This window comes from Notolepis coatsorum (assembly GCF_963971535.1).
Source record: "Notolepis coatsorum genome assembly, chromosome: 1".
NCBI lineage: Eukaryota > Metazoa > Chordata > Actinopteri > Aulopiformes > Paralepididae > Notolepis > Notolepis coatsorum.
Window position 1 is genome coordinate 161,555,595 of NC_140165.1, and position 27,065 is coordinate 161,582,659.

The 27,065-nt window shown below is 42.6% G+C and overlaps 1 protein-coding gene across 1 annotated transcript in view; it reads left to right on the plus strand.

Annotated features, from left to right (window-relative positions):
• Positions 1 to 27,065, plus strand: part of wdfy3 (WD repeat and FYVE domain containing 3) — a 415,649-nt gene that overhangs the window by 90,302 nt on the left and 298,282 nt on the right. The window contains exons 4-6 of the mRNA XM_084308124.1: positions 7,234 to 7,343; positions 21,153 to 21,362; positions 26,290 to 26,482. Coding sequence (XP_084164250.1) covers positions 7,234 to 7,343; positions 21,153 to 21,362; positions 26,290 to 26,482 — 513 coding nt within the window. The remainder of the gene's footprint in view (positions 1 to 7,233; positions 7,344 to 21,152; positions 21,363 to 26,289; positions 26,483 to 27,065) is intronic.

Here is a 27,065-nt window from a genome sequence, read left to right on the forward strand (position 1 = left end):
CACGTGTTATCAGCCCGCCCCCTGAATGCCCACCACGACAATTAGCGTGATTTTTTTTTAATTAGCGATCTGAATTCATATTTCATCAACCAAGTCTACCGTTGGGAAACCAGCACCATCAGGAGCTCAGATGTGAAAAAAACGCTCCCTATCGTCTTCCAGATGGTAATGCACCTTTTTGGAATGGACTCAATGAAAATGGATGAGAAAAGAAAAATCCGTAATCCACATTTGACTTCTCACGCATGTAACCGGAGATGATCCCAGTCATCAGTCTAAAACCTGAGCTGACTTCACTGTGTTCTTGCTGAGTAATTGTTGACCGGAGTGTTGGACGTCCCGTGACGAAGGCCGGGAGATTGCGACCCCCTCTGCGTGCCCCCCTGTCTTCGGAGGTCTCGTAGTGGTGACCGGAGTGCCGGATGTCCCGCGATGATGTCGGGGAGTTCGCGACCCTCTCTGCGCCACCCCCCTTCCCCCTGTCTCCGGCTGTCCCTGAGCAACGACCGGAGTGTTGAATGTCCCGTGACTAAGACGGGGAGGACGTGACCCTCTTGCGCTGCCCCTGTGCTTCAAATAGATCCGCTATCAACTCTATCTTTAATCTTTCAAAATGTTCAATTGCTATCGCTATTAGCTCTATCTTTAATTTTTCAAAATGTACAGTTGCTATTGCATGCACTCATCTGTGTTTCACCACACACATGAGTGCATGCTTACCAACTGTCCGTCTGCAACACTACTATCACCGACATCTAAGAAGGGAGATCCCCCCTTGAACGGCCCTTCTAAGGTTTCTCTCCTCCACATTGCCTGTGGAGCTTTTTTTTCCCTATTGTTAGGTTTTAGTGAGTTTTTCCTTACCTTCGCGTGGGGTATGTCTGGGAGTGCTTGCATTCTTTCATTTATTTGCATTCATCTAAAAAATGTTTGGACCCTATGGTGTTCTTGTTCTGTTCTTGACTTATTGTTATGTTGTCTTCTTGACTTGTTTAAAGAAGACCTGTACGGCCCATGGGGACATTAACGTGTGTTGTCGGGCCCTATAAATAAATTTGATTTGATTTGATTTGATCAGAACAGCGTCTAATATGTGTTTACAGTATGTAGCTTTGGATCAATAAAAGGATCGATTTTTGGAATGGCGATCAGGAATTGGAATAATCTTTTTGGATAACATCTGATCTCGGGTAAGGAATCTATTTTACTATTTTATTTTTAGGATAATCAGACCTGTTTTCACGGAGATATAAGCTTTTCCCCTATGTGTGATGTGGCTGTTTGGCTGTGCGAGCGATCAGGAAATATATCAGATCAGATATCGCCTATATAGCGTGCATACGTACACATATACTATCGATAATCTAGCGTTTATTTGAAAACGATTCATAAATAGGCCGATAAATGAGAGTTTTTGTGTATTCTAGAATATTCCGTTTATTATGGAATATTTTTATTTTCCTTCAAAACGAGGGCTTTTCAAGATGCTATAAAACGGAAATGAACCGATAAAAAAACAATCCGCTTTGACAATGTTGACTGGAAAATGAGTCATTGATAAGCGACGGGCAGATTAGACACATAGCCATAATTTAAAACATAGATTAGGCGATATTAACTGTAACATTGAAGTCGATGGTGGGCATTCAAGCACTAAATCGTGCGCCCCCTGCTGGCATTGAAAGTGTTAATCTTATGTTGTGGGACTTGTACAGCACTTTGGTAAATTCAATTAAAAAACCGCTTACTTTCGTTTCATTGGAATGGAGGCGGGAAGGCGCCGCTTACTTTCGTTTCATTGGAATGGAGGCGCAAGATTTTGGAGGCAAGAATTTTTTTTTTTTTTTTTTTTTTACTTCGTTTTTTTTTATGTTTGAAGTTCGTGCCATCGAACGAAGCTTCAAAGTATTTAAGACAGCCCTACTACTGTGTGTTCTGTTTACTTAGTTTACAGTATCCTAGAATAAACCGCTGCCAGACACAGCAGAGAGAGAGAGGACAGACATGACAGAGAGGACAGACACAGCAGAGAGAGGGGACAGACACAGCAGAGAGAGGACAGACATGGCAGAGAGAAAGGAAAGACACAGCAAACAGAAGACAGACAGAGTTCAGCGTTGTCTCTCTGGTCAGAAACAACGTCACCACATCCGTAATGCTCTCTTTGATGCATACATTGGACCATGTCTACACCAACATATACTGTAGAAGCAACAATACATTGGACCATGTCTACACCAACATATACTGTAGGAGCAACAATACATTGGACCATGTCTACACCAACATACTGTAGGAGCAACAATACATTGGACCATGTCTACACCAACATATATACTTCCTGTGTATCACTTGTGCCGCCGACTCAGATTCCCCTATGTTAAAAAATAAATACGCAATTTAAATCCGAAAATGTTCCATGTTGACTATTTCTGACTTCTGACAGAGTCTGCAACACTAACCTGAGGCTCGATTGATGAAATATAAATTCAAATCGCCAATAAACTTTTTTGTACTAAAAATAGACAAAAATGTCATCCGTTTTCGTAGACTAAATCTAGACTAAAACAAAAAAACAAAATTGAGACAAAAACTGACTAAGACTAAAATGATCAGACATTTAGTTGACTAAAACTGACTAAACGAAAAATAAATGAAGATGACTAAATATGATGAAAACGAAAAAGGAGCACTTGACACATGACTAAGACTAAAACTAAAATGAAAATAGCTGCCAAAATTAACACTGGGCCAGGCCATACGCATATAACACATATTTACAACCTCTCCTCTCTTCTCTGTATATAAGATGTAGCAGTAGTGTCTATCTGTATGTCATGTATGTCATATATGTTATGATGAATGGAAAATGGGTTGCTCGCCAACGCTATATAGCGTTTGTTTGTCGTATTTTTTTTTATTGGCGATTTTAATTCATATTTCATCAATCGAGCCTCAGGTTAGTGTTGCAGACTCTCTCTGAGCTCAATTGGGAAGATACCGCCCCCTATCGTCTCTCCCTGTGTAACTGCACCCCATTACTTTAGACTGACGAAGGGGGGGGGGGCAGTTTCCTCATTTAACTTTTCCGTCAAGGCCAACTGAAGAATCCATTGTGATCGCCGGCCCGGAAAACGTGTGGATTATGTATTTACAGTACCCAACACTGTAATCAATAAGCGTGATCGATATTTGGAATGGCGATCAGGAATTGGAATAATCTTTTTGGATAACATCTGATCTGAGGTAAGGAATTTATTTGACCAGTCTTAGGATAATCAGAGCTATTTTCACCTATATATCAGCGTTTGCCCTATGCATGTGTGGCTGTGATCGCTGATGAGGAAATGAGAGAATAGATTTTTCAGCCCGCTTCTATAGCGTGCATAATTAAGTACACATAGCGTTTATTTGAAAACGATTCATAAATAGGCCGAAAAATGACAACGTGTTTGTGTATGCCAGAATATTCCAGTAAATGCCTTTTATCACGGAATCTTTATATTTTCCTTGAAAACGAGGGCTTTTCAAAATGCTATAAAACGGAAATGAAGCGATTAAAAAAAAAAACCCGTTTCGACAATGTTGACTGCAAACAAGTCATTGATAAACGACGGGCAGATTAGACACATAGCCATAATTTAAGACAGAGATTATGCAACGCTATCATTGAAGTGGGTGGTGGCATTTAACCATGCTTTACCATGTTAATGGCTGGCACTGAAAGTGTTAACAATTGTGTGTATTGAGCTGTACTGTATTGTACCAATTCTGCAATCTGTTAAATAAAATGTTCAATCAATCAATCAAAACTCTGCTCCACACCTAAAGTTCTGAGCGCACTCTGAGTTTTAGCCACGGACATTTCAGAGAGAGATGACATCTCTCCACGGACATTTCAGGGAGAGAGCATTATGGATCAGCGGCATATATATATCGGTATACTGCGCGCCGCGATTGGTTCTTGACAAGCGCGCAGCCAGTCGTTCAGGATTGACAAAGCCTACTTTTTACTGATTTATTTCGCACTATACAGTACAAGTATAAGTCTTTATTTGTCATCAGATTAACACACACACACATGTGATGAGCGACCCACAGGAACACACACACATGCACTGAGTCGCAAGTCGTGAGACGTGTGTGTGTGTCATTTTGAGATCGCAAAGTGCTTCCTGTTGAATATATCAGACAGGGATCAGATGGCGAAACTCAGCTGTTTTACACCCGCCTCATTCACCTTATAAGGAGATGGTGGGCGTGAATTTAGCACGAACACGCTTTTGAGTTTAAGAATGAGTGGGATTCATCATGCAAATCTCCTGGGTATGCACAGATTTCGACGTTAAGAACGGCTTGATGAATGTGGCGGTGGCTTTTCTTATTGTTCTCTTAACAGACAGGTAAGCAAAATAATAAGAGTATTGTTGAATGAGGCCCATTGTATCGGTCAGTGTGGTAAAATGACACGTCTATTTGTTGGCCATGTGTCATTAGCTTCATATGGCCAAAATATATCACTATATTTCTTAGTTTTGACTGTATTTAGTTTTTCAGTGCACTAGATCATCACTGCGTACTAGATTACCCCCTCTGTGTCTAGTAGCATACTAGATCACCCTCTCTGTGTCTAGTAGCATACTAGATCACCCTCTCTGTGTCTAGTAGCATACTAGATCACCCCCTCTGTGTCTAGTAGCATACTAGATCATCCTCTCTGTGTCTAGTAGCATACTAGATCACCCTCTCTGTGTCTAGTAGCATACTAGATCACCCCCTCTGTGTCTAGTAGCATACTAGATGATCTAGATCACCCTCTCTGTGTCTAGTAGCATACTAGATCACCCCCTCTGTGTCTAGTAGCATACTAGATGATCTAGATCACCCTCTCTGTGTCTAGTAGCATACTAGATCACCCTCTCTGTGTCTAGTAGTATACTAGATCACCCTCTCTGTGTCTAGTAGTATACTAGATCACCCTCTCTGTGTCTAGTAGCATACTAGATCATCCCCTCTGTGTCTAGTAGTATACTAGATCACCCTCTCTGTGTCTAGTAGCATACTAGATCATCCCCTCTCTGTCTAGTAGCATACTAGATCACCCCCTCTGTGTCTAGTAGCATACTAGATCACCCTCTCTGTGTCTAGTAGCATACTAGATCATCCCCTCTGTGTCTAGTAGCATACTAGATCATCCTCTCTGTCTAGTAGCATATTAGATCAGCTATTATTATGTGTTTAACTTCCCAGAATGATCATCTCTCAGGTGTGTTGTCAGTTCACACTCGGAAGCTGTGACTCTAAAACGGACACACACACACACACACCTACACACACACACCTACACACACACCTACACACACACCTACACACACACACACACACACACACTCTGCTCCTTCTCTCTTTCCCTCCCTCTAGTCTCCCCCTCTGTCTGATCCCCTCCTTTCCCTCTCTTTCTCTGCCTCCCCCACTCTATTTTTCTCTTTCTCTGTGATCATGTGGCATATCATGTGTTTCTCTCTCTCTCTCTCTCTCTCTCTCTCTCTCTCTCTCTCTCTCTCTCTCTCTCTCTCTCTCTCTCTCTCTCTCTCTCTCTCTCTCTCTCGCTCTCTGCCCCTCCTCTCTCTTACTCTGATCATGAGACACAGATTATGTGATATACGGTATTGGAGGAGGTGCTCAGTGATTTACTGATCCCTGCTACATGCTGTCCACGCTGAGTGCTGCGCTGACACTGTGTTGTTCAGGGTCGGCCTCAATCCATTAATTCAACCATTATTTAGTCTCAAATCATTGAGAGTTCAAGTCTCGTTTCAAATGATGTTGAGAAATACAGCACACAATAAACAAAGAAAACAAGAAAGCCAATCAATGAATCAATTCAAAACAACTGGTTGGTCATGAAAGATTTTAACTGATCAAAGGACACTAATGTACTGAGTTTTAAGGTACATTGCAGGACGTGTCGGGGGCACAGAAGCTAAAAGCAGATTTCCCAAGTGGGGTTTTGTAGTGTAAGACGATAACTGGAGCGAGTATGATAAGGTCCAGAGGTCCAGTCTAATCATGAACTGATATAAAGGGGAAGATCTTTGTGGATGTTTGTAAGATAAAAAAAAAAAAAAAAAAAGATCCAACAATGGCTTAATATTGAAACGGATGCCAAATCATGTCTCTCTGTCAGAGAGAACCACCCAACCTTATTGTACAGGATACAGTAGTGAGTACTATAACTATTCACATTCTTAAATAAATACAGGACGTTTGTCAATTCAGTGTCTCTTCAACAAATATAACAAGTTTGATTTTCTTCAAAACTCAAATATTTGTGTCAGGAGAAGGTTGTCCCATCCAACCTATATAACAACTGGCAAATATCTATTTACATATGAAAATATTTGGTACTACTAATATTGTACTAGTAATATTATTAGTATAGTTATAAGTATAATATATTAGTATATAGTACATTCATTTTACTTTAATTATACATTAATAATATACGTTATATCAGGTAACATGATGGTTACACCCTTCACATAAACAAATAGCTTGTTGGTCAAATCACATGTTTGAATTTTCAAAGTTGAGTGAAATTAGGAGGCGTCTCTCCTGTCTGATAGCAATGTTTTGAAAGGGGAGCAAATGGATAGTTTTTTCTAGATACCAAGTTTTTAAAGTGTTGCCAAATACAATTGTATTTAGTGTCTCTGCATGCGAGTACTGACAAAAAACTCGTACAGCTCATGTACAGTATTTGCCGCTGTAAAGTCGCCAGATGAAAGTACTCGACCTCCACTGTCTTTAACCGAATGAACACAACACTCCAACATTCCATCTTAAGATAATTAGGTTTGAAAACATTGTTCCTCTGAAAGCTTGAGTTAAATGGTTCTTAGTCTGAGGTATTGAATTTAATTATATGGTTCAACGTGATTTAATGACAAACACAAAGCATCGCCTCTTCCACGACATTGCAACCCTATTACAGCAGAGACTGAACAGAAGCTTCTTACACACACACACACACACACACACACACACACACACACACACACACACACACACATACACACACACACACACACACACACACACACACACACACACACACCATTATGTGTGAGTAAGCAAGCATTCTGTTTGCTTCAGCAGCTCACCTGCCTTCTATGATGCATTACTGCATATACTATTCTGATGATTGTGTGTGTGTGTGTCCACGCTCCTCAGAGGCGGCCAGTCGAGCCATTGTCCAGTTCCTGGAGGTGAACCAGAGTGAAGAGGCGAGTCGCGGCTGGATGCTCCTCACCACCATCAACCTGCTGGCTTCCTCTGGACAGGTCAGCAGCCTCCTACCGTGTCGCTGTGTCCATCAGGACCTGTCTCTGTGTGTCCCATCAGGACCTGTCTCCTACCATGTCTCTGTGTCCATCAGGACCTGTCTCCTACCATGTCTCTGTGTCCATCAGGACCTGTCTCCTACCATGTCTCTGTGTCCATCAGGACCTGTCTCCTACCATGTCTCTGTGTCCATCAGGTCCTGTCTCTGTGTGTCCCATCAGGACCGGTCTCCTACCATGTCTCTGTGTCCATCAGGACCTGTCTCTGTGTCCATCAGGACCTGTCTCCTACCATGTCTCTGTGTCCATCAGGACCTGTCTCCTACCATGTCTCTGTGTCCATCAGGTCCTGTCTCTGTGTGTCCCATCAGGACCGGTCTCCTACCATGTCTCTGTGTCCATCAGGACCTGTCTCTGTGTCCATCAGGACCTGTCTCCTACCATGTCTCTGTGTCCATCAGGACCTGTCTCTGTGTCCATCAGGACCTGTCTCCTACCATGTCTCTGTGTCCATCAGGACCTGTATCCTACCATGTCTCTGTGTCCATCAGGACCTGTCTCCTACCATGTCTCTATGTCCATCAGGGCCTTTAGAACCCTCAGTGAACCTACCCTGAGTAAAGCCAGTACTCAGTGAACCTACCCTGAGTAAAGCCAGTACTCAGTGAACTTACCCTGAGTAAAGCCAGTACTCAGTGAACCTACCCTGAGTAAAGCCAGTACTCAGTGAACCTACCCTGAGTAAAGCCAGTAGTGAATATTCAAATACTTTTATTTTATTACATTTTTTTATTTTTTTCCCCCTTTTCGAGTAATACACGATCACTCGAGTATAGCATGTGATCAATCAATCTGGATTTTTCTTTAAAATGCCCATCCCTACAATGTACAGGTGATTAAACTGGATATACAATATATAAATGACTAGTACTACTAAGTAATAGTGCTAATAAGATGTATGTACAGTGTGTACAGTACGTCGGAGACAGGATCGCTGTGGATAACTGGAATGGCGACTAGATTATTGGATTATTTTTTTTGCATTACTGCAGAGACCAGGTAAGGACACCATATATGAAAGCTTGCGTTGATCTGATATTTATTTCTACTGTGATTGAAGCTATCTCTGTTATAGCTGTTTGGCTGTATGCGGTTGGGTTGCATGCGTGCACGACAAAGGATAATAGTAATGATCTAGCGTTGATTTCAGGAGCTATCTCTGTTATAGCTGTTTGGCTGTATGCCGTTGGGTTGCATGCGTGCACGACAAAGGATAATAGTGATGATCTAGCGTTGATTTCAGGAAGATCTGATAATCAGGCGAATAATTACGACGTGTTTATTGAATTACATAAAAACGCTGTTTTCGTGTATTTTCCCTGGAATTGCTCAGAAGCGGTCGGACTATGTTCATATTCAAAACTGTATAAAACGGAAATGTACCGATGAAAAAATAATCTGTTTTTTGCACGTTGACCAGAAGCAGCTCAATGAGACTCGACGGCGTTATTAGACCCATAGCTATACTATAAAATATAGGTTTAGGTCTACAAAGTACAACTACGTTTACATGGGGTTAATGGGCGGCACGGAAGTGGTCACTTCCCGGAAGGGGCGTGGCACTCAATGTGTTAAGGTAGATTTAGAACGGATAAATATGCGATTAATTTGCGATTAATCATGATTAACTATGGACAATCATGCGATTAATCAGATTAAATATTTTAATAGATTGACAGCCTTGGCAGGTATATAAGAGCTTTATTTTGAAACATGTCACCTGTGTAGACTGCATGTTGAGCCATGTGTGTGTTTGCTGACGGACTGAATAACCAGGAAAGTAGCACACTGTGATGCCTGGCCAAAGAAATAAAATTAAATAAATAACTTTGAAAATGTCACAGCATTCGTGAACATAATGTGATCTCATTAGAAGGAAGCAGCCTCCTCACACAGAGCTCCTGGTTATCACAACAGTCCCTGTTTATTCCCCAGTGGCCTGAATGAGACACTAACGAGAGATCCTCTCTGTGGCTTTTAAGAATGTCAACTCCCCATTATCAATTTTTTTTTTCTCCCATCCCAATGTTAGTCGTTATGCCAATTCCCAATCCCCTTCCTGGTCGTTGCGCACTCTACCCCCTACTGTCGGTCTGGGAGGGCGGAGACTATCACATGCTTCCTCCGACACATAGCCAGCCCACCGCTTCTTTTCACCTGGCAGCGCGGACTCTCACTGGGGGAGTGTAACGTGTGGAAGGATCACACTACCTCCCCCAGATCCTTCCCTCGCTGTGCAGGCGCCCCGACCGAACTGTAGGAGTCGCTGTTTACAACGACCAGGATACACACCCCACCGGCTTTCCCACCTGCTGACACTGCCAATTGTGTCAGTATGGACGGCCGACCAAACCGGAGGTACCGCAGCTGGATTCGATCCCACTGTCTCTGCGGTGGTAGACAGACGCTTAGTCTGCTGCGCTATCCGGCCGCCCCCATTATCACATTTTGATGATGTAATCATATTGTTGGCAATGGAAATAAAGTTGAAAATAAGAGTGAGCTGACCTAGCGAGGCTGGCTAGACTAACTAGACCAGAACCTGTGTGTGTGTGTCGGTTTGTATCATGGGTTTGGGGTTGCAGTTATCGGTTTGGTACGGTTCAGCTGGGAGGAAAAAAATACCTTTGCCAATTCCAATAGTATTTGGGGGGGAGGGGGGGGGGGGGGGGGTTTGCCTTCAGTATGCTAGCTCATAGTTTAAGGAATGCATACTTGTCTATTATCACTTATTTCTGGCTGCGGCCAACAGCTCTATAGGTCGGTCGGTCCACCCCTAGGAGGCTGAAATCTGCTGTTTGTGTGTGTGGTGTGTGTGTGCGCGTGCATGCGTTCGTTCGTTCGTTCGTGTCAATTGGCTAAAAGGGTGGCGTGGCGATAGAGTGACCTATATAGCAAAAAGCAGCTATTGTGAATTCACACTTGTTCCATTCTAGCTGGCTCTAATCAGGGGGTGTGTCTGCAACACTTTTTATTTGTATTTCTCTTTACAAATCCTTCACCCTCTGGTAGTGGAGTCCAGTATGGTTGCTCTGGAGATCCATCCCTCTGGAGGTCTAGTGAGTGTTTTGTGGGCGTGCTGGATCATTCTTTGACATTTCTGCCTTGTGTCTCTTTACATTTGGGAATTGCCTGGTTGCTGAATTAACTGAGGGGGAATATTAACATTTGTGTGTGATTGTCCGTATATGTGCGTCTGCATATGTGTATATATTGGTGTGTGTGTCCATGTGTTTGTACACGCATGCATGTGTGTGTGTGTGGCTGGGTTCATACATTTTTCTTCCTTGTCTGGGCGTTTTAGACGGCAAAACAAAGGACTCCTGGCAGACAGCCTCCCTGCCATTCTGACGTCACCACGTCTCTCTCTCTCTTCCCTATTCCTCCCTTTCTCCTCACCCTCCCTCTCTTTCTCTCCCTCCCTTGCTCCTCACCCTCTCTTAACGAATGCCCTTCACATGATTCTAGATGTGCCCCCACCCTCTGTCTATCTCTTAATTCTTCCTCCTCCTCTGACACATTCTACATTCCTCCCCCTTTCATTCTCTCCTTCCCACAGCCTCCTTCTGTCTGAGCAGAAAACACACACACACACGCACACGCACGCACACACACAAAATGTTGGCAGCTGCTTGTGTGACTTACAATCACTGGTGGACACACTAGGGCTGTCACGATTCGTCGCCCTAGTCGATGTTGTCGACGATAAACTTTGTCTATTTGAATATTCATGATCGACGCATCGTATTGTTAATTGTATGTGCCTTTTGCGGTGGAAATGGCAGACGTTCAAAGTCATAACATGCGCAACGTGTAATCTAAATAATGCGCAGTGAATCACGTTCAAAATATAATTAACTTCTCTTAAACCACTATTCGTGATTCTGCCTAGAGCCAGGACTCGACAGTTGCATTTGATAACTTCCGTGTTACACTCCAGCTGGAAGGGAGTGTTTGAGCGTGATACCAACACCGTGACCTTACAGTTTAGAGCAGGGGTCAGCAACCTTTTTGACATGAAGTGCCTGTTTGAAATATAGTTGTAACTAGTGTGCCATATCAACAATATTCCATGCATCGTAATTTTTTTCTTCTCATAATCAGGTATTTTTTAATGATAATTTTTACATTATTACATCATTATTGTTATTGTTACAGTTTTGCTTTACTGAGCTCCGTTATCTGGGGCCTGTAGTTGGTCACTTTAAGCTGCACACCGGAGCATCTTTTAATCCAGCTGTTTGCTGTTCTCTGATATTTTCTGACATTTCGTTGATGCGTCGCTCGACACTTCAAGCTGACATGGGGATATCTTTTATCCTTGATTTGATTGTCTCTTTGTTTGGCAAGCCTTCAAACAAAACATCTGAGCTACAGAGAAAAGCCTCCTTGATATACTCGACTTACAAAAAAGAACCTGTGGGAGGATTTCAACAAGAATATTTCAAAGCGGGAAAATAAATTAAAAAATATATAATTTTTTTTTAATGTTGGATTTTTTATGCTGCCCCCTGTGCCAATGAAAATGCCCCTGTGTGCCTATGCGGGAGGATGCCAATTTCTTTTTTATTCAAAATTGTTTTTATTCAAAAATAAATTAAACAAAATTATATAATTTTTTTTTTATATATTTAAGCCAAATAATATTGTGACAAAATAAAAATGCACACTAAATAAAAATACACATTTCAAGTGTAAACAATAGATACAGCTAGCTACTATAGTCTATGGGCCAGACCAGATATCGGTACCACTCAAGGTGACGAAACGTACATAGCATTTTTTCAAAGATCTATGTCTGTAGATGATATTTTGGTATGATAGCCCTTCCGGAGTGGTAGCTTTTTTTTTATTATCTACTTTTCTCCCCCTTTTCCTTTATTTTTTCTCCCATCCCAATTTAGTCGTTCCTGGTCGTTGCACGCATTTGCCCCCCACTTCCCGGTCTAGGAAGGGTTGATAGATACTATCACATGTCCCCTCCGATACATGTGGAGTCAGCCAGCCGCTTCTTTTCACCTGACAGTGAGGACTCTCACTGGGGGAGCGTAACGCGTGGGAGGCTCACACTACTTCCCCCAGTTCCCTTCCTCACTGAGCAGGCGCCCCGACCGACCTGTAGGAGTCGCTGTTTACAACGACCAGGATACACACCCCACCGGCTTCCCACCCCGCTAACACTGCCAATTGGTTAGTATGGACGACCGACCAAGCCGGAGGTACCGCTGACAGCTGGATTCGATACCAGTGTCTCTGCGGTGGTAGGCAAACGCTTAGTCTGCTGCGCTACCCGGCCGCCCTCGGAGTGGTAGCTTTATCATAATTATCAAGTCATGAAGTATACCCACCCCCTCAGGAAATTGCATTTCAGATGCTGGTGCATATCCTGCTTTAGAGGATAGAGGACATCTGTCAATGTTTCACCATATTGTCTTTGGTATCATTTTAAAGGTGACTATGTCATCTTTCATTCAAGCTAAGATGTTTAGTTTAGTTTATTTATTTAGCACATTATTTAAAAAAAAAAACAGTGCTAGTGAATGTGATGTGAATCTTTCTAACCACTAAGGATTCAGGAAATGTATAATAATATGCCTATACTATTTCTTGTCAGGGGTGATTGTGAGACTTAAATTAGAAGAGCAGTACTAGGCTCCTATTAAACTATACAGAACAGCCACTAGGACAGGGGTCGGCAATAGGCTCCTATTAAACTATACAGAACAACCACTAGGACAGGGGTCGGCAATAGGCTCCTATTAAACTATACAGAACAGCCACTAGGACAGGGGTCGGCAATAGGCGGGCCGACATTGGCCCGCCAGCAATCATTTCTGGCCCGTCAGTTTATTTTGAGAATATGATATTTATTTTACGCACAGGAAATATTCACTCGTGACGCCAGAGTTTCTTTGTGAAGCTGTATCTATCTATTCATCATATCTATGTCACTATAGCCAATTTAAATGCTAGAAATGGTCACGTGGACTGGGAGAACCAATGGAATAGTCCCACCGGGCCCCGTGTAAATATTTCCCTAACGCACTTTCACTTCCGCGTTCGGGATGCGAGCGATTAACTTTAGCAAAAATGTGTTAAAAAAACAAAACAAACGTCTTTGGATAGCTTCTTTGCAACGGGGAAAAACCAACTGAGGAGCCAGAAGAGGAGCCTACGACCTCCAAGACACATAAAGCTTCTTTTAATAAACAGGAGTCATACTTAAAATACGGGTTTATCGCAACAGGTCGGTGATTCTTGCGTTCCGAGGTCCTCTCTGCATAATATGTGGCGACAAGATAGCAAACGACTCGAGGCAATGATGACAACTGTGTTCAAGTTGGCAGATAAAGTAGCTGCATTCAACACCAATCTGGAATTGGAGGGCGGCAAGTGGATATTTGACATGTTTCAAACATTAGCAGGGATTTTGGAGGACTGAAACAAGCCCAGGGCAGTTATGGTGAGTCGTGTTTTCATGCATTCTGATCTGCTGTTCATTACTCGCCGCGGTGATCTGAAAAAGAACTACACTTACCAGTAGGCAGCCTGTTGTTCACTAGGCAGCCTGTTCAGTGCTGTCGCCTGATCCACGTCACGGCCAGCTGATACCAAGCTAGCTAGCTAGCTAACGTATAACGTTACCTCGCTAAACGTACTAGACGTTAGCAATGTCTACTGTCGTTAACCATTTTAAATTGGGGCATGTAGAGGCGTTTCGGGACGAGTAAAATGTGCAGGTCCTCTTCTCAGACCTGTGCACTGACTGCACGCATCATGCCGGCTAGCAAGCTAGATAGCAAGCTAGCTAGCTACATGTCACGGCCGGCTGATACCACGATAGCTAACTAACGTTAACGTTACAAGCTCAAAAACATTATAACTACTACTGTCGTGTCCATAAGTTCCCTGGCAGAATACTTTGTCTGAGGACAAAAGTAAATAAGAACGATATATATAACGCTGTATAGCATATTCTCTAAAAAGTATACAAAGAGGAGATAACCATTTTAAATTGGGGCATGTAGAGCCCGCCATAAAAACAACGTTATAAACTATACACTATGTACAACGAAACAATGATTTACATTAGTATTTACAGTGATTTAATATGCAGTGAATACAAATAATGATAACGTGGTTGTTGCTTTTAGAAATGGTGTTTGGCTTCATCTGATAAATGGATATGATCACCAGAGAGATACTAGCCACAGATTCAGGGTCAGTTATTTCCCCATTGTACGAATTGTTAAGCTTATCGAATGTAAGGGAAATCTGATCCTAGGTCTGTGACTACAGGCAGGAGTCTATGCTATGGTGACGTCAGTCAGCAGCGCCAAATAGCAGTGTAGTTTCCCAGCGAACGAAAACATAAACGTTGTTATTTTGCTACCTTTATGATTAATTGCGAATATTTTCATGTTGAGCTATAGATTGTGGATGAATACGCACAGAAAGGTACACCATGCCAACGTTAATGCTTTATTTATCTAAAACGAGCCGATTTAGAAATGGTCAATGGGGAAATACATTAAGTGGAACAGAGGGTGGAACAGGAAAAAACGAAAATGACGTAACCACTACACCTCCCTATAAGCAGGGATGCAGAGTGATATAAATTATATCTAACATTAATCTGACTACTGTAAAAGGTGTTTGAAGGAAGAAAGGCATTTAGAGTGAGATTATAGATTATAGGCACAATATTAATTTAATAATTAGGGATCACATTAGGGATAATGTACAGTGATCTCTACAGCCTACAGTGATCTCTACAGTGCTGCAAAATTCATAAAAGACTGGTTTCATTTCTAGAGCGCAAAATCTGAACACGGATTTCGAACCAAAGAGAGGGTAACCAAAGTTACCTCTTACCTCTAAGTTATGTCTTATTCTTGTTGCCGTTTTCTCTCATTTGTCATGTATTTTCAAGGTGCAGTTACCTCTTACACCAGTGGTTCTCAAACTTTTTACACCAAGTACCACCTGAGAACGTAGCTGGCTCTCCAAGTACCACCATATGACCGGTGTTAAAATACAGTCTATTCAGCAGTTCACGCAGGAGGCAAATGTATTCCTAATACCATTATTTATTGTTAACTTTTGTCAGACACAGCCACAATGTACAAAGGGATAGCACTAGAACTAGCAAACTCTTCCACACAACTCATACAATGCAAGGGGCATTGAGAACATAATAACTAACATTCTCACATAGCAAGTGAGACAATTAAGAACAACTGAATTTCAGCAAATGTACTTGATTCTCTCTCTATCTCTCTCTCTCTCTCTCTCTCTCTCTCTCTCTCTCTCTCTCTCTCTCACACAGCAAGCAATTGTCCTTCATTCTCTCACACTCACACACACACACACACACACACAATTATTTTGTTACAAAAACTTAATTTCCTGCATTCTGGTGCAGGCATTTTTTTATGTTTACCCTTTAAATGCCAGTGTTTGTGATGGGCATCACAAATTATTGTAAAAAATAAAAGAAAACACATATTCAATACATTTTAGAATGTTTACCCTTTAAATGCCAGTTTGTGTGATGGCATCACAAATTATTGTTAAAAAAACACAAAGTAAAATATTTTCAATATATCAAATGCAAAGTAAATTTTTCTGGGGGGGATTATTACAGGCTAGGCATGTGTCAATGATTAGCAACAACACAGATTTTGATGGATTTTTTGTAATGTCAGATGTAACACCAACTATTTTCAGAAAAGTGGGAGTATTTCATTTTTTATCTTACATTACAAAAAATCTAAAAAAAATAAATGGTTATGATCAGGGCTGAAGTTGAATTCAAGATTTATGACTGTTTAGACTGCATTACTCTCTGTCACAGTGATCTCCTGGTTGTTCCCCACTTAGGTTATCTAACTTGTAACTGAGGGGTACAATTCCCTGACTGTATTGAGAGTATGGTATTATTAAATCACTACTTAGTTATGTACTTTAATTACTGGCCATACAGTACATGAATATATATGGTGAACACCCACACAAGAATACGGCAATGACACATAAAGTTCTATTTAGAGGGATTTATTATTATCAGAGCAAGCAACGTTAAGTTACAGATTGAGAATTATACTCGCGCTTGTAAGGCGAAGAACACACGTAAAGTAGGTCAAGAGCGTAAGTCAATGAGAATAGTAAGATGGGTCTAAACTGACGCCACCTGTAGTATAGCAATTACATAAGGCACACTAGTACCAGCTGGAGACACTGGGGGGTTCCCTCCGGGTGTAAGGCCGGCAGGGTAGAGGAATGTTCGGGTGCAAAGTCTGGGTCAACGCGGAATAAAGAGGCTCCAGCTACGGGAATCGGTACATGTACTCCCTTGATCGGCAGACAAAGCAACAGCTATAATCCAGTATGCCCGACAGCATGGATGAAAGCTAGCCAGCCTCCTCCTAGAGGCGGGCTCGAGGGATGCTCCTCACTGGGGTAGATCCCACACGATAGTGGGGTAGACGGTTCTCTGCTCCAGCAGTCACGGTACCAAAGCAATATAATCCAACCAGAAAAGGTTCTGCAGTCGCCGGGGTAGGTTCTCCGGTGTACATATCCAACGGTTCTCGTCTAGGACTCCTCGGGTGGTGGCACGAGTTTAGGCCGCCCAGCCTGGATAAGTGCACTAGCTATATACACGACGAACCGGTGGTAATGCTGGTCACTGAAGAACGGTAGCCGCACGATACACTATAAATGATAGACTATTACTTCACATTAGAATAAGTCGAACTCAACGATACTGCGTTAAACTCTGACACTTTAGCAATATATTTGCACGCGGTTCTCAAGGCTCTATTCAGAGGCAAAGTTGCCCACTTCACGGCACGTTGTCTCGTGGTGAAGGCTTTACTAGTAATGAACGAATTGCTGCTGTTTACACCTGCGCCGTATTTATACGTAAGGTAAATTATCTAGTGCCAACCTCAGTTCTGTCTCGTATTACTGCGCAAACCTGGACATGTTGAGACATGCCTTGGCGTTGCCTTTGAACTTGCCATTGGGGTATGGTCGTTGGCGCCTAGGGGTCGCTGTCCAATAGGAGAGTGAATATTATGGTCTGGTTTGTACCCAGGTAAAGGGATATTCCGTGTATATATACAAAGAATATACAAGGGATATCAAACGATATACAAATATTATACAAGGGATCTCAAGCAATAAATATATATATTCGGTTTAATCTGACCCTTTGTAACATAACTATTGCGCTGCCGCAACCAGAAACACTGGCCTGGCCTGCTTCTAAGTTCAGTGGCCTGACTGCAAAAAATGTAAATTAAAATAAAATTTGGTGTGCTTTTTTGTAAATGTTTTCAAGTACCACCAGCAGTACCACTAGTGGTACGCGTACCACAGTTTGAGAACCACTGTCTTACACTATAGAATAAAACATTTGACTTTTTTTTTCTTTTTATAAATGTAAATATACATTTACATTTAGTCATTTAGCTGACACTTTTATCCAAAGCGACTTACAGATTGTGAACAACAAGTCACCAGGAGGGGTACATCTCTGGCAGCTAACGGTCAGTGGCATTGCAGCTCTCTTAATAATTTGGGCTGACTTTGGTAGATTGTAGATCAGGCGTGCTGCTGCTTTCTGTATGAGATGAAGTGACTTGGTGGAGGTGGTCGGTCAGCGGGGAAGATTCGACCGGCGGGTGAAAGAGCTCCGTTTTGCTTGGGTTCAGTTTGAGGTGATTGGACATCATCCAGGTGGAAATGTGGGATATGCGGGCCGAGATCTGCTCAGACTCAGAGACTTAAGTATCTGAAAACCAGTGGATTTGGGGGGTATTGTACAATCTGAGAGGTGACAGGACATTGGGTATTAGGAGCATCATAAATAGAATATACCGAGAATTTGCAGGGGAGTTTACACAGTCTCTGTAAGAGCCTTAACTATTGCACTTGAGGATGTAGGAGTTCTATACATAATATAAACAGAGGTAGGGCTGACCCCTATTAATCGGTCGAAAGGAGCCGTAGTCGACTGGCCAACCTCTTAGTCGAATATAAAAAAAAATCTATATAATTTTTTCCAAAAGAAAAGAGGCCTAGAAGCGTGGCTAACGCTAATGGCACGCATACCAGAGGCTAACTGCCTACGAAAACAGGCACAGAGGCACTGAAAGAGGATTTCACCCATCTAATGAACACACTAGACTAGACAAATATCAAGATGTATCCATCAGTGGACCAATTGCATGCTTTTGCAGAGGACAAGAAGCCTTCAGTCGACTCCTTCAGACATTAAGCACCACCCACAGCCCAAATGGAATGATAAAAAAAAATTATAATAATAATAATAATTTAATATTATTATTTTTTATTTATTATTATTATTTTTTAAAGTCGACCAATAGTCGACTAACGGCAAATTTTGGCCAATCCTAGTCGACCATCCAAATCCTTAGTCGGGGACAGCCCTGCAGAGGTAGAGGAGTATCAGTTGTAGGGTGTGAGGGCTCATGTGTGGAGGAGGGCCAGGGGGTTACATTAGTATAACATACTTTTTTTTTTATCCACTTTTTCTCCCATTTTCTATTTTTCTCCCATCCCCAATTTCGTATCATCCAATTCAACCCTCCCCTGTCTCGAACGCTCTTTCATGCCTCCCACAAGCCGGCTGCAATGTGGACTAAGTTATACATAGCACGAGTCCCCTCCGATACTCGAGGTAACGGCAGTCGCATCTTTTCTGCGCTTTGGAGGGGCGCCGCCCCCATCGCTTCCTGATTCTACTGCGCAGGCGCACCAACCGACCTGTAGGAGTCGCTGTCCACAACGCCCGATCCCCACCCATCAGTTTCCCACCCCCTAATACTGCCTATGTGTATTAGTACGGACGACCAGCTAAACTGAAAGCAATGTGGAGCGCTGGGCTCGAACAGGCGAACCCAGCGTCTCCAGTATTCGTGGTGAGCGCCTTGCCCACTGCACCACATAGCTGCCCTTAGTATAACATACTTTAAACTGATTGACTGGGAACTAGCTTGCTGGCTTGAGTCGGGGTAAGAATTTAGCCAGAGATTAGAACTTTACTACACAGACATCTTTATTGAGGTACCAGTTGACTGAACAGTGGAATATGCAGATGTGTACAGTAGATGCAAGGAAGAAAACAATCCAAACGGGAGGAATAAGGCACAAGAGATGTTTTCTCTGTGATGGTCATGCTGTGACCTTAGATCAGTGGGTTATGGCTTCCACACATTCAGAGAGAGAGAGAGAGAGAGAGAGAGAGAGAGAGAGAGAGATGACTGGTCATCTTTCATACCTTTCTCCCCCCAAGAGAGAACACCAATCAGAGAGCAGGTGTCTCGTCATGTGTGGGACCCCATAGTTACAGTTCACAGGAGCCACAGCTCGAGGGAAACCTTCCTGTGTGCTGTTGGCTTTTGCGGCCGGTGCAAGTTCTGTTTCCATGGCTACACCATATTCTGTTTGCTCATCCCTATGGGGACATTGGTGATCTGGATATGAAAATGCACTGACATAAACACTTTACCCACATTATAGACCATTACCAGGATACTAGCTGGTATCTGGAGTACAGTGTATGTACATCATAGAAGATGACACACTAGTCTAGTACATGGGTGACTGGATCTTTAGGCTGATTGAGTTACAGTATCTATTCTACACAGTCATCCTCCTACAGTGTCACTCTCGCTTCTCTTACTTTCGCTGCCCCCCTCTCTCCCTCTCCATCGTCATTCAGCATCTCATCAGTGAGTGTGTTCTTCTCAGTGATTCAGCCCTCTTCCTCATCCTCTTCCTCCTCCTGCAGGCAACATTGTAATGAAGGGTGGTTTGGGGATGTGGTGTTTCTCTGTGTGTGTGTGTTGTCTCATTTGAGGGCTTGTGTGTAAGTGTGAGCGAGCAGATACTTTTTGCTGGTGATTTTCTTGTGTGTGTTTGTGTCTGATAGAAAGAAGGATGTAAGTGAGTGGGTGTGTATGAGTGACAGAATAATGATTGAGTGTGTGTGTGTGTGTGCACAAGCAAGAGCTAGAATTTGTGTGTAGAGGGAGAGAGGGAGAGAGAGATCTCCATATAGTAAGTGTTGGAGGCAGCGTTCAATAGCATGAATCATCCTCAACAGTACAACAACTGAGTACAGTCTCATCTCCAACGTGTTCCCTGCTCTGATGTCACAGCACACATATACACACACTGTAAACTTGTCACCTTTCAGCTGAAAATGGCTGCTTTCAATCCAAAATAGGTAATTTGTGTGATTCATTGATCCTGTGAGTTTTAGAACGGGGGGGATAATCTATCCTTCATTCTGATTATTATCAACTCTTTGATATTATTGAATCTGATGTTGGTCTCGATACAACTGGGCATCCTGGGCCAAAGAGCTCAACCTGTTTCGCAGGTGTCCTATACAGATGGGTTAACAGTCTTTATACTACGATACAGCTGGACACCCTGCTCTCTAGTTGAGTGGTAGTCAAATGAGAATATATAAGACTGACTACTCTAATCATAGGTGTCACTCTCTCCAATGTTATCTCCCCTCCTACAGTATAGAGTAGTATCAGTTCTGGAAGGAAGCACATCCAACAGCAGATCTCTTCTCAGATGGGGGTCCATGGAACAAACAACCTTATGAAATAGGGGTCCATACGTGTCCGTTTGGGGGTGCTTGACATGAAAACGATGTGCTCTAGTTGATAACCAGCTCTGCTCTCCTCCTCTCCTCCTCAGAAAACAGTGGACTGCATGACGACCATGTCGGTACCCTCCACGCTGGTGAAATGCCTGTACCTGTTCTTTGACCTGCCCCACATGGCCGAAGCCCCAGGGCCTCCTCCGCCGCCGCCCCCAACCCAGGAGAAGACCCCGGGCCAGGGCCACACACAGCCAGAGCTGCCCCTGGCAGACCGCAGGGTGCTGCTGCAGAAGGTGTTTGTGCAGGTACTGTTTCAGCGCCGGAGAATCCTAGTGGCTTAGAGGGCAACTTTGACGCAACTTTGGATGCGATTGGGAACAAGGAGGTCTCCCCCAACACGAGGGTCTCATTGTTGATGAAAAACTCGCGCTTGTGATTGAATTTGGGTAGTTTTGACTGAAATGGGGTTGTGTCTGCCAGTTAAAATGTAATGGTAATCGTCACCGATGCTGTACATGTGACGGGAAATCTGCTCTCGGATTGGTGTTCGCTTGGGGGCCAACAAGTTGAAGACTAGTCAACTTTTAGAATGACATTTCACTCATGAATCACTCTTCACTGCTCTCAGTTACTCCTTGTGCTTCTTAATAGGCAATGAATGAAAACATTTGTCAGTGTTTCTCTAGCACAGTGGTTCTCAAACTTCAATCAGGCCCCCCTTTGGCCGACCAAAATCTTTTTGGCCCCTCCTCGCCTTCAATAGTCATCAATTTGACCACGTTTAACATTTATTGAAACTAGACCATTCCGCGCGGGGGAAATTGTGAAGTGTGGGTGTGCACCGCCTGTGCACCAACGGGAGAGGGTCTCTCTCTCTCTCTCTCTCTCTCTCTCTCTCTCTCTCTCTCTCTCTCTCTCTCTCTCTCTCGAGGGTCTCTATGACAAACGGTTCAAAAGATACAAAAAGGGGGAGGAGCCAAACTATGGGCATGGTCAACATAGACCAATGAAAGAGGACATCCCTACTGAGTACGATGGCACAACCTCCCGAATTTTTTTTAAAAAGTGTTGAGCTCCAGGCTCTGAAAAACAACTTTTTTCTGAGGTATTTTTTTTTAATTGACTTTTTTGACAAAAAGATTTTTTTTTAAAAATATAAAATATTTAAAAAACTTTTCTGAGTTTGAAAAAAAATTCTGGAAAAAAATGTGTTTTATGAAAAAAAAGATGTAAAAAAAAACGTATTAACACTATGATCGCCGATGACGAGTTAAGACGTCATTCCTAGCCATGCTCATTCTGCCGAAGATGCCGTAACTCGTCTTTGATGTCAATATTTCAAAAATCTGTGATCGAAATCATATTTCCCCTCCGGAGCCCTGAGACACACTGCAAAGCTCCACTCAACTCTCTAGCGGTTCAAGAGCGCCATCTGGTGGCCGATCGGCAGATCGCCAACCGGAAATTACCCTTTGAACCGGTAGTGCTCATCCATATGTGGTCCGGGCACTCGCTATCGTTAGAGAGACTCCGTCTTGACACAGTGAACATCGATCGGTGCAAATAACTCGAAAAAACAACATGATTTGGACGTATATACTATTATACAACCTGGAAATGGATCGGGCATTTCTCCATCCCATAATAGAAAAAATTCTGTTCCACGCTCATCTGCCAGCGGCGCGAGGAAGCCACGGTAAGATTCAGCGTTATATTCTAACGTGTTCCATATAAACTGCTATGATGAACATATGACCCACTCTGGATGAATCATCTAACGCTGCCCACGGAATTATAAACGATTCCCCGCCCATCCGGTCATCATCAGATGATATGTAGTAACTCCTAGAAGCACATCCAGTTGAAATTTTTTATCTCGCACAGATTCCTACCAAACTGTATTTGATCATCAATATAATGCATTTAGGGCTATAAATCACGTTCTGAAGAAAGCTGCAGAAAACGATAAAAACATACTTATACTTTAGACCATATTTTAGTATGAATATGTGAATGAAAAAGTTTAACGTTGCTACACCCTGAACAATACATATAGGACATTGAATGGGCCATAATAATGGCAATTTAGCAATAGAATTTAAAAAGTTATAGCCCTGCAAAGAAGGGGAACTTCTCCATAGACAAATAGAGATGGCGAGGGATGATAAATTATGAATTTAACCCATGGCGATCAAAGTGATAAAAAACGTTTCTGAGTTTTTTTTTTATTGTTCTGGACTAAGGAGGTGTGGCCTAAGGGGGTGTGGTCTAAGGATCGGGGGAGTGGTCAACATTGACCAATGAAAGAGGATATCCCTACCGAGTCCAATGGCACAATCCGCAAGTCTCGACGACAAACGGTTCAAGAGATACACTGAGGCGGTGTGGCCTAAGGGGGCTTGGTCTAAGTATCGGGGGAGTGGTCAACATTGACCAATGAAAGAGGATATCCCTACCGAGACCCGCAAGTCTCTACGACAAACGGTTCAAGAGATACACTAAGGGGGTGTGGCCTAATGGGGCGTGGTCTAATGATCGTAGGAGTGGTCAACATCGACCAATGAAAGAGGATATCGCTACCGAGTACAATGGAACAACCTGCAAGTCTCTACGACAAACGGTTCAAGAGATACACTGAGGGGGTGTGGCCTAATGGGGCGTGGTCTACGGATCGGGGGAGTGGTCAACATCGACCAATGAAAGAGGATATCCCTACCGAGTACAATGGAACAACCCGCAAGTCTCTACGACAAACGGTTCAAGAGATACACTAAGGGGGTGTGGCCTAATGGGGCGTGGTTTAAGGATCGGGGGAGTGGTCAACATCGACCAATGAAAGAGGATATCCCCCAATGAAAGAGGACATCCCTACTGAGTACAATGACACAACCCGCAAGACAGAGGGCGCTGTCAAGCAATTCAGTACTGCTACACAGAGGGGCGATTAAGTGTTAACTCCATGAGAGGTCATTGGCAGGTCAGCTGTAGCCATGAGCCATGAGCCACACACCTGTTACCTAATTAGGCACGAATGACTTGCACTTTCGATCCCATGTATTTCAATGAGGGCAGACACATGACTGCATTCTCACGATGATTAAAGGCAAACGATAAGAGATGAAGCGTTTTTACTTTCAGATGAGCACTTCAAGGGGTATGTGAAGGGTTGTGTGCGATATTGTGGCATTCCGTCGACAATTGTGGCCCGGGTGACGATCAGAACACAAGGGGGGAAAAGCGATAAAACTAGCCTTTTCTTAGAGTGGGAACACATTGGTGTCTATGGGGAGGAGAACTAGGGCTGTCTTAAATACTTCGAAGCTTCAAAGCTTCGTTCGATGGCACAAGCTTCGAACATAAAAAAAAAATCGAAGTTAAAAAAAATCAATTTTTTTTTTTATTATTTCGGTGTGTGTGTGCATGGGGCCATTGGGTGGGGCCGGGGCACAAATACACTGGAGGAAAGTAACCCAGCTCAGCACTGCCCAAATTATATCATCACTATTGCCTGTTTGAAGGATATCATCCTCAAACACATATACACCACCTACACGCCTATTCTCAGTCCTTGCCCCCCAATGGTGGAATGAACTACCCACCCCAGTTAGGACAGCCGAATCCCGTCCAATCTTTCGCCGTCGACTAAAGACTCACTTCTTCAACCATTATCTGAAATCAAATTAAAAAAAATAAAATAAAAAAAATCTAACCCTAACTAACCTTACTGTCATGCACTTGTCCTAATAAACTAACCTACACTGTAACACGCAACACTTTGATGAATATTGTTACTCAGCTGATAGAGTTGTGCCCTTCCTGATGACTTGTCGTACAGAACTTGTAAGTCGCTTTGGATAAAAGCGTCAGCTAAATGACTAAATGTAAATGCGAATGTAAATGCCTTGTAGAATTCCACACATAAGAAAGAAAGATACTGGGATGAATAAACAAAATAGGAAATAAAATGTATGCAATACATAAATAAATATGAATCTCCATATATGAAATAGAACATTTAGATAAGGTGCTACTGAGATGTTTTGGTGAGTTCTTTGTTTTTTTGTGGAAGTAGCCCTTCTTAAAAATGCATGAACATTCACTGATAATTGGTCTGTAGTGGAGTCTACAAGGTCTACATTGCCGGACCTTGTAGACTGACATAATTCTGTGCATAGTTTAGTCTACACAGGCCATATTTCAAATAATCAAAATCTTACTTCATTCATCTTAAACATTCTTGATTTGGGGGATTGGTAGTTCCCATGAAATCTGAAGTTGTTCAAACGACAACAGCGATCCACCTTGAATTAAATCACACAGCCGTGTTGGCTGCGTCACAGTCACGAAAGGGGCTACTTAATTCATTAATCCAATCCACTTTATTTATAGAGCACATTTAAAAACAACAAAGTTTACCAAAGTGCTGTACAAGTCCCACAACATAAGATAAAAAAAAATATATATATATAAAAAAAAATAATTATAAATTTTTTTTAATTCGAAGCTTCGAATTAAAATCGAAGCTCGGCCCCGAAGCTTCGATTGCCAAAAAAAATCGAAGGTCAGCCCTAAGGAGAACCTTCAAAGAAATGGTCATCAGTTGAGATAGAAATGTCCAATTCCATTTATTTTTCTTTTGTGAGCGAGGCGACAGCCGTGTCATCGTTTTGATGTGTTTTTTTTTCTATATCCAAAATTTAGATCACTGTCGCAATTTACCCAAGGTGGTGGAAAAAAATTATTTCACCTCCTCCACTCTAACTTGCCATTCATTTCCAATGGGACCGACATTTTCCTCTTTAAAGTCGATTCGTAGCCTAGCGGTGTGGTGAAACTTTCCGAAAAGTAATAGACACTCGAGTTTTTGCAAGCCGGTCGTTTTGATACCTTTCACGTGTATGGGGCGCGAACGCTCTGGGAGGAGTTTTGTTGGCAAAATCGGCGGAATAAAGAATAAAGAAGATATAAAGAATAGTATAGATTACTATAGTGTGGTTGCAACCTGGCTTCGCCAGGTCACCCACACTAATAACATCAATATCCTGAGCTTTCAAGTTGTGCAACCACATAACAACATTCTACATCAGTAACAAATCTCTCTATCTCTCCCCCCCCCCCTCTTTCTCGCTCCCCCCCCCCCCCCCCCCCTCTTTCTCGCTCTCCACCCCCCCCCCCCCCCCCTCTCTCTCTCTCTCTCTCTCTCCTCTCTCTCTCTCTCTCTCTCTCTCACAGATCTTAGTCAAGCTGTGTAGTTTTGTGTCTCCGGCGGAGGAGTTGGCCCAGAAGGATGACCTCCAGCTACTGTTCAGTGCCATCACCTCCTGGTGCCCCCCCCACAACCTTCCCTGGAGGAAGAGTGCTGGGGAGGTGCTCACCACCATCTCCCGCCACGGCCTCAGCGTCAACGTGGTCAAATACATCCACGGTATGTAGTAACTACTAGGGATGGCCGTGAGTTACTTTACTCCAGTGCTCTCCCTTTCAACTGAACTCAAGTGGTTTTTGAGGAAACTCGATTTTATTCTTTTACTTAAATTAGGGCTGACCCCTATTAGTCGACTAATCGGTCGAAAGGAGCCGTAGTCGACTGCCAACCTCTTAGTCGAGAAAAAAATAATATATATATATATATACCGGTATGTATGTATATATATATATATATATATATATATATATATATATTATATTAGGACTGTCAGTTTATCGCGTTAATTAGATTAATTAATTACACAGCAAATTATCGCGTTATGAAAATTAACTCAAAATTAATTACAAATTTTTTTTTTATTTTTTTTTTTTAAATAATATATATTTTTTTATCTCATTCATTCCATAAGAATGTAGAATACTCATTTACAGACTTTTTTTTAATATGGGCCATTTGCATGTTCTTGGTATCTGATTCTAGGGACATCTATGCATCTCAGGGAATGTATTCCCAGTGTCAGAAATACTGTGGGCTAGATCCACAAAGAATGGATTGCACGGAGCAAGTTGCACCCTTACTT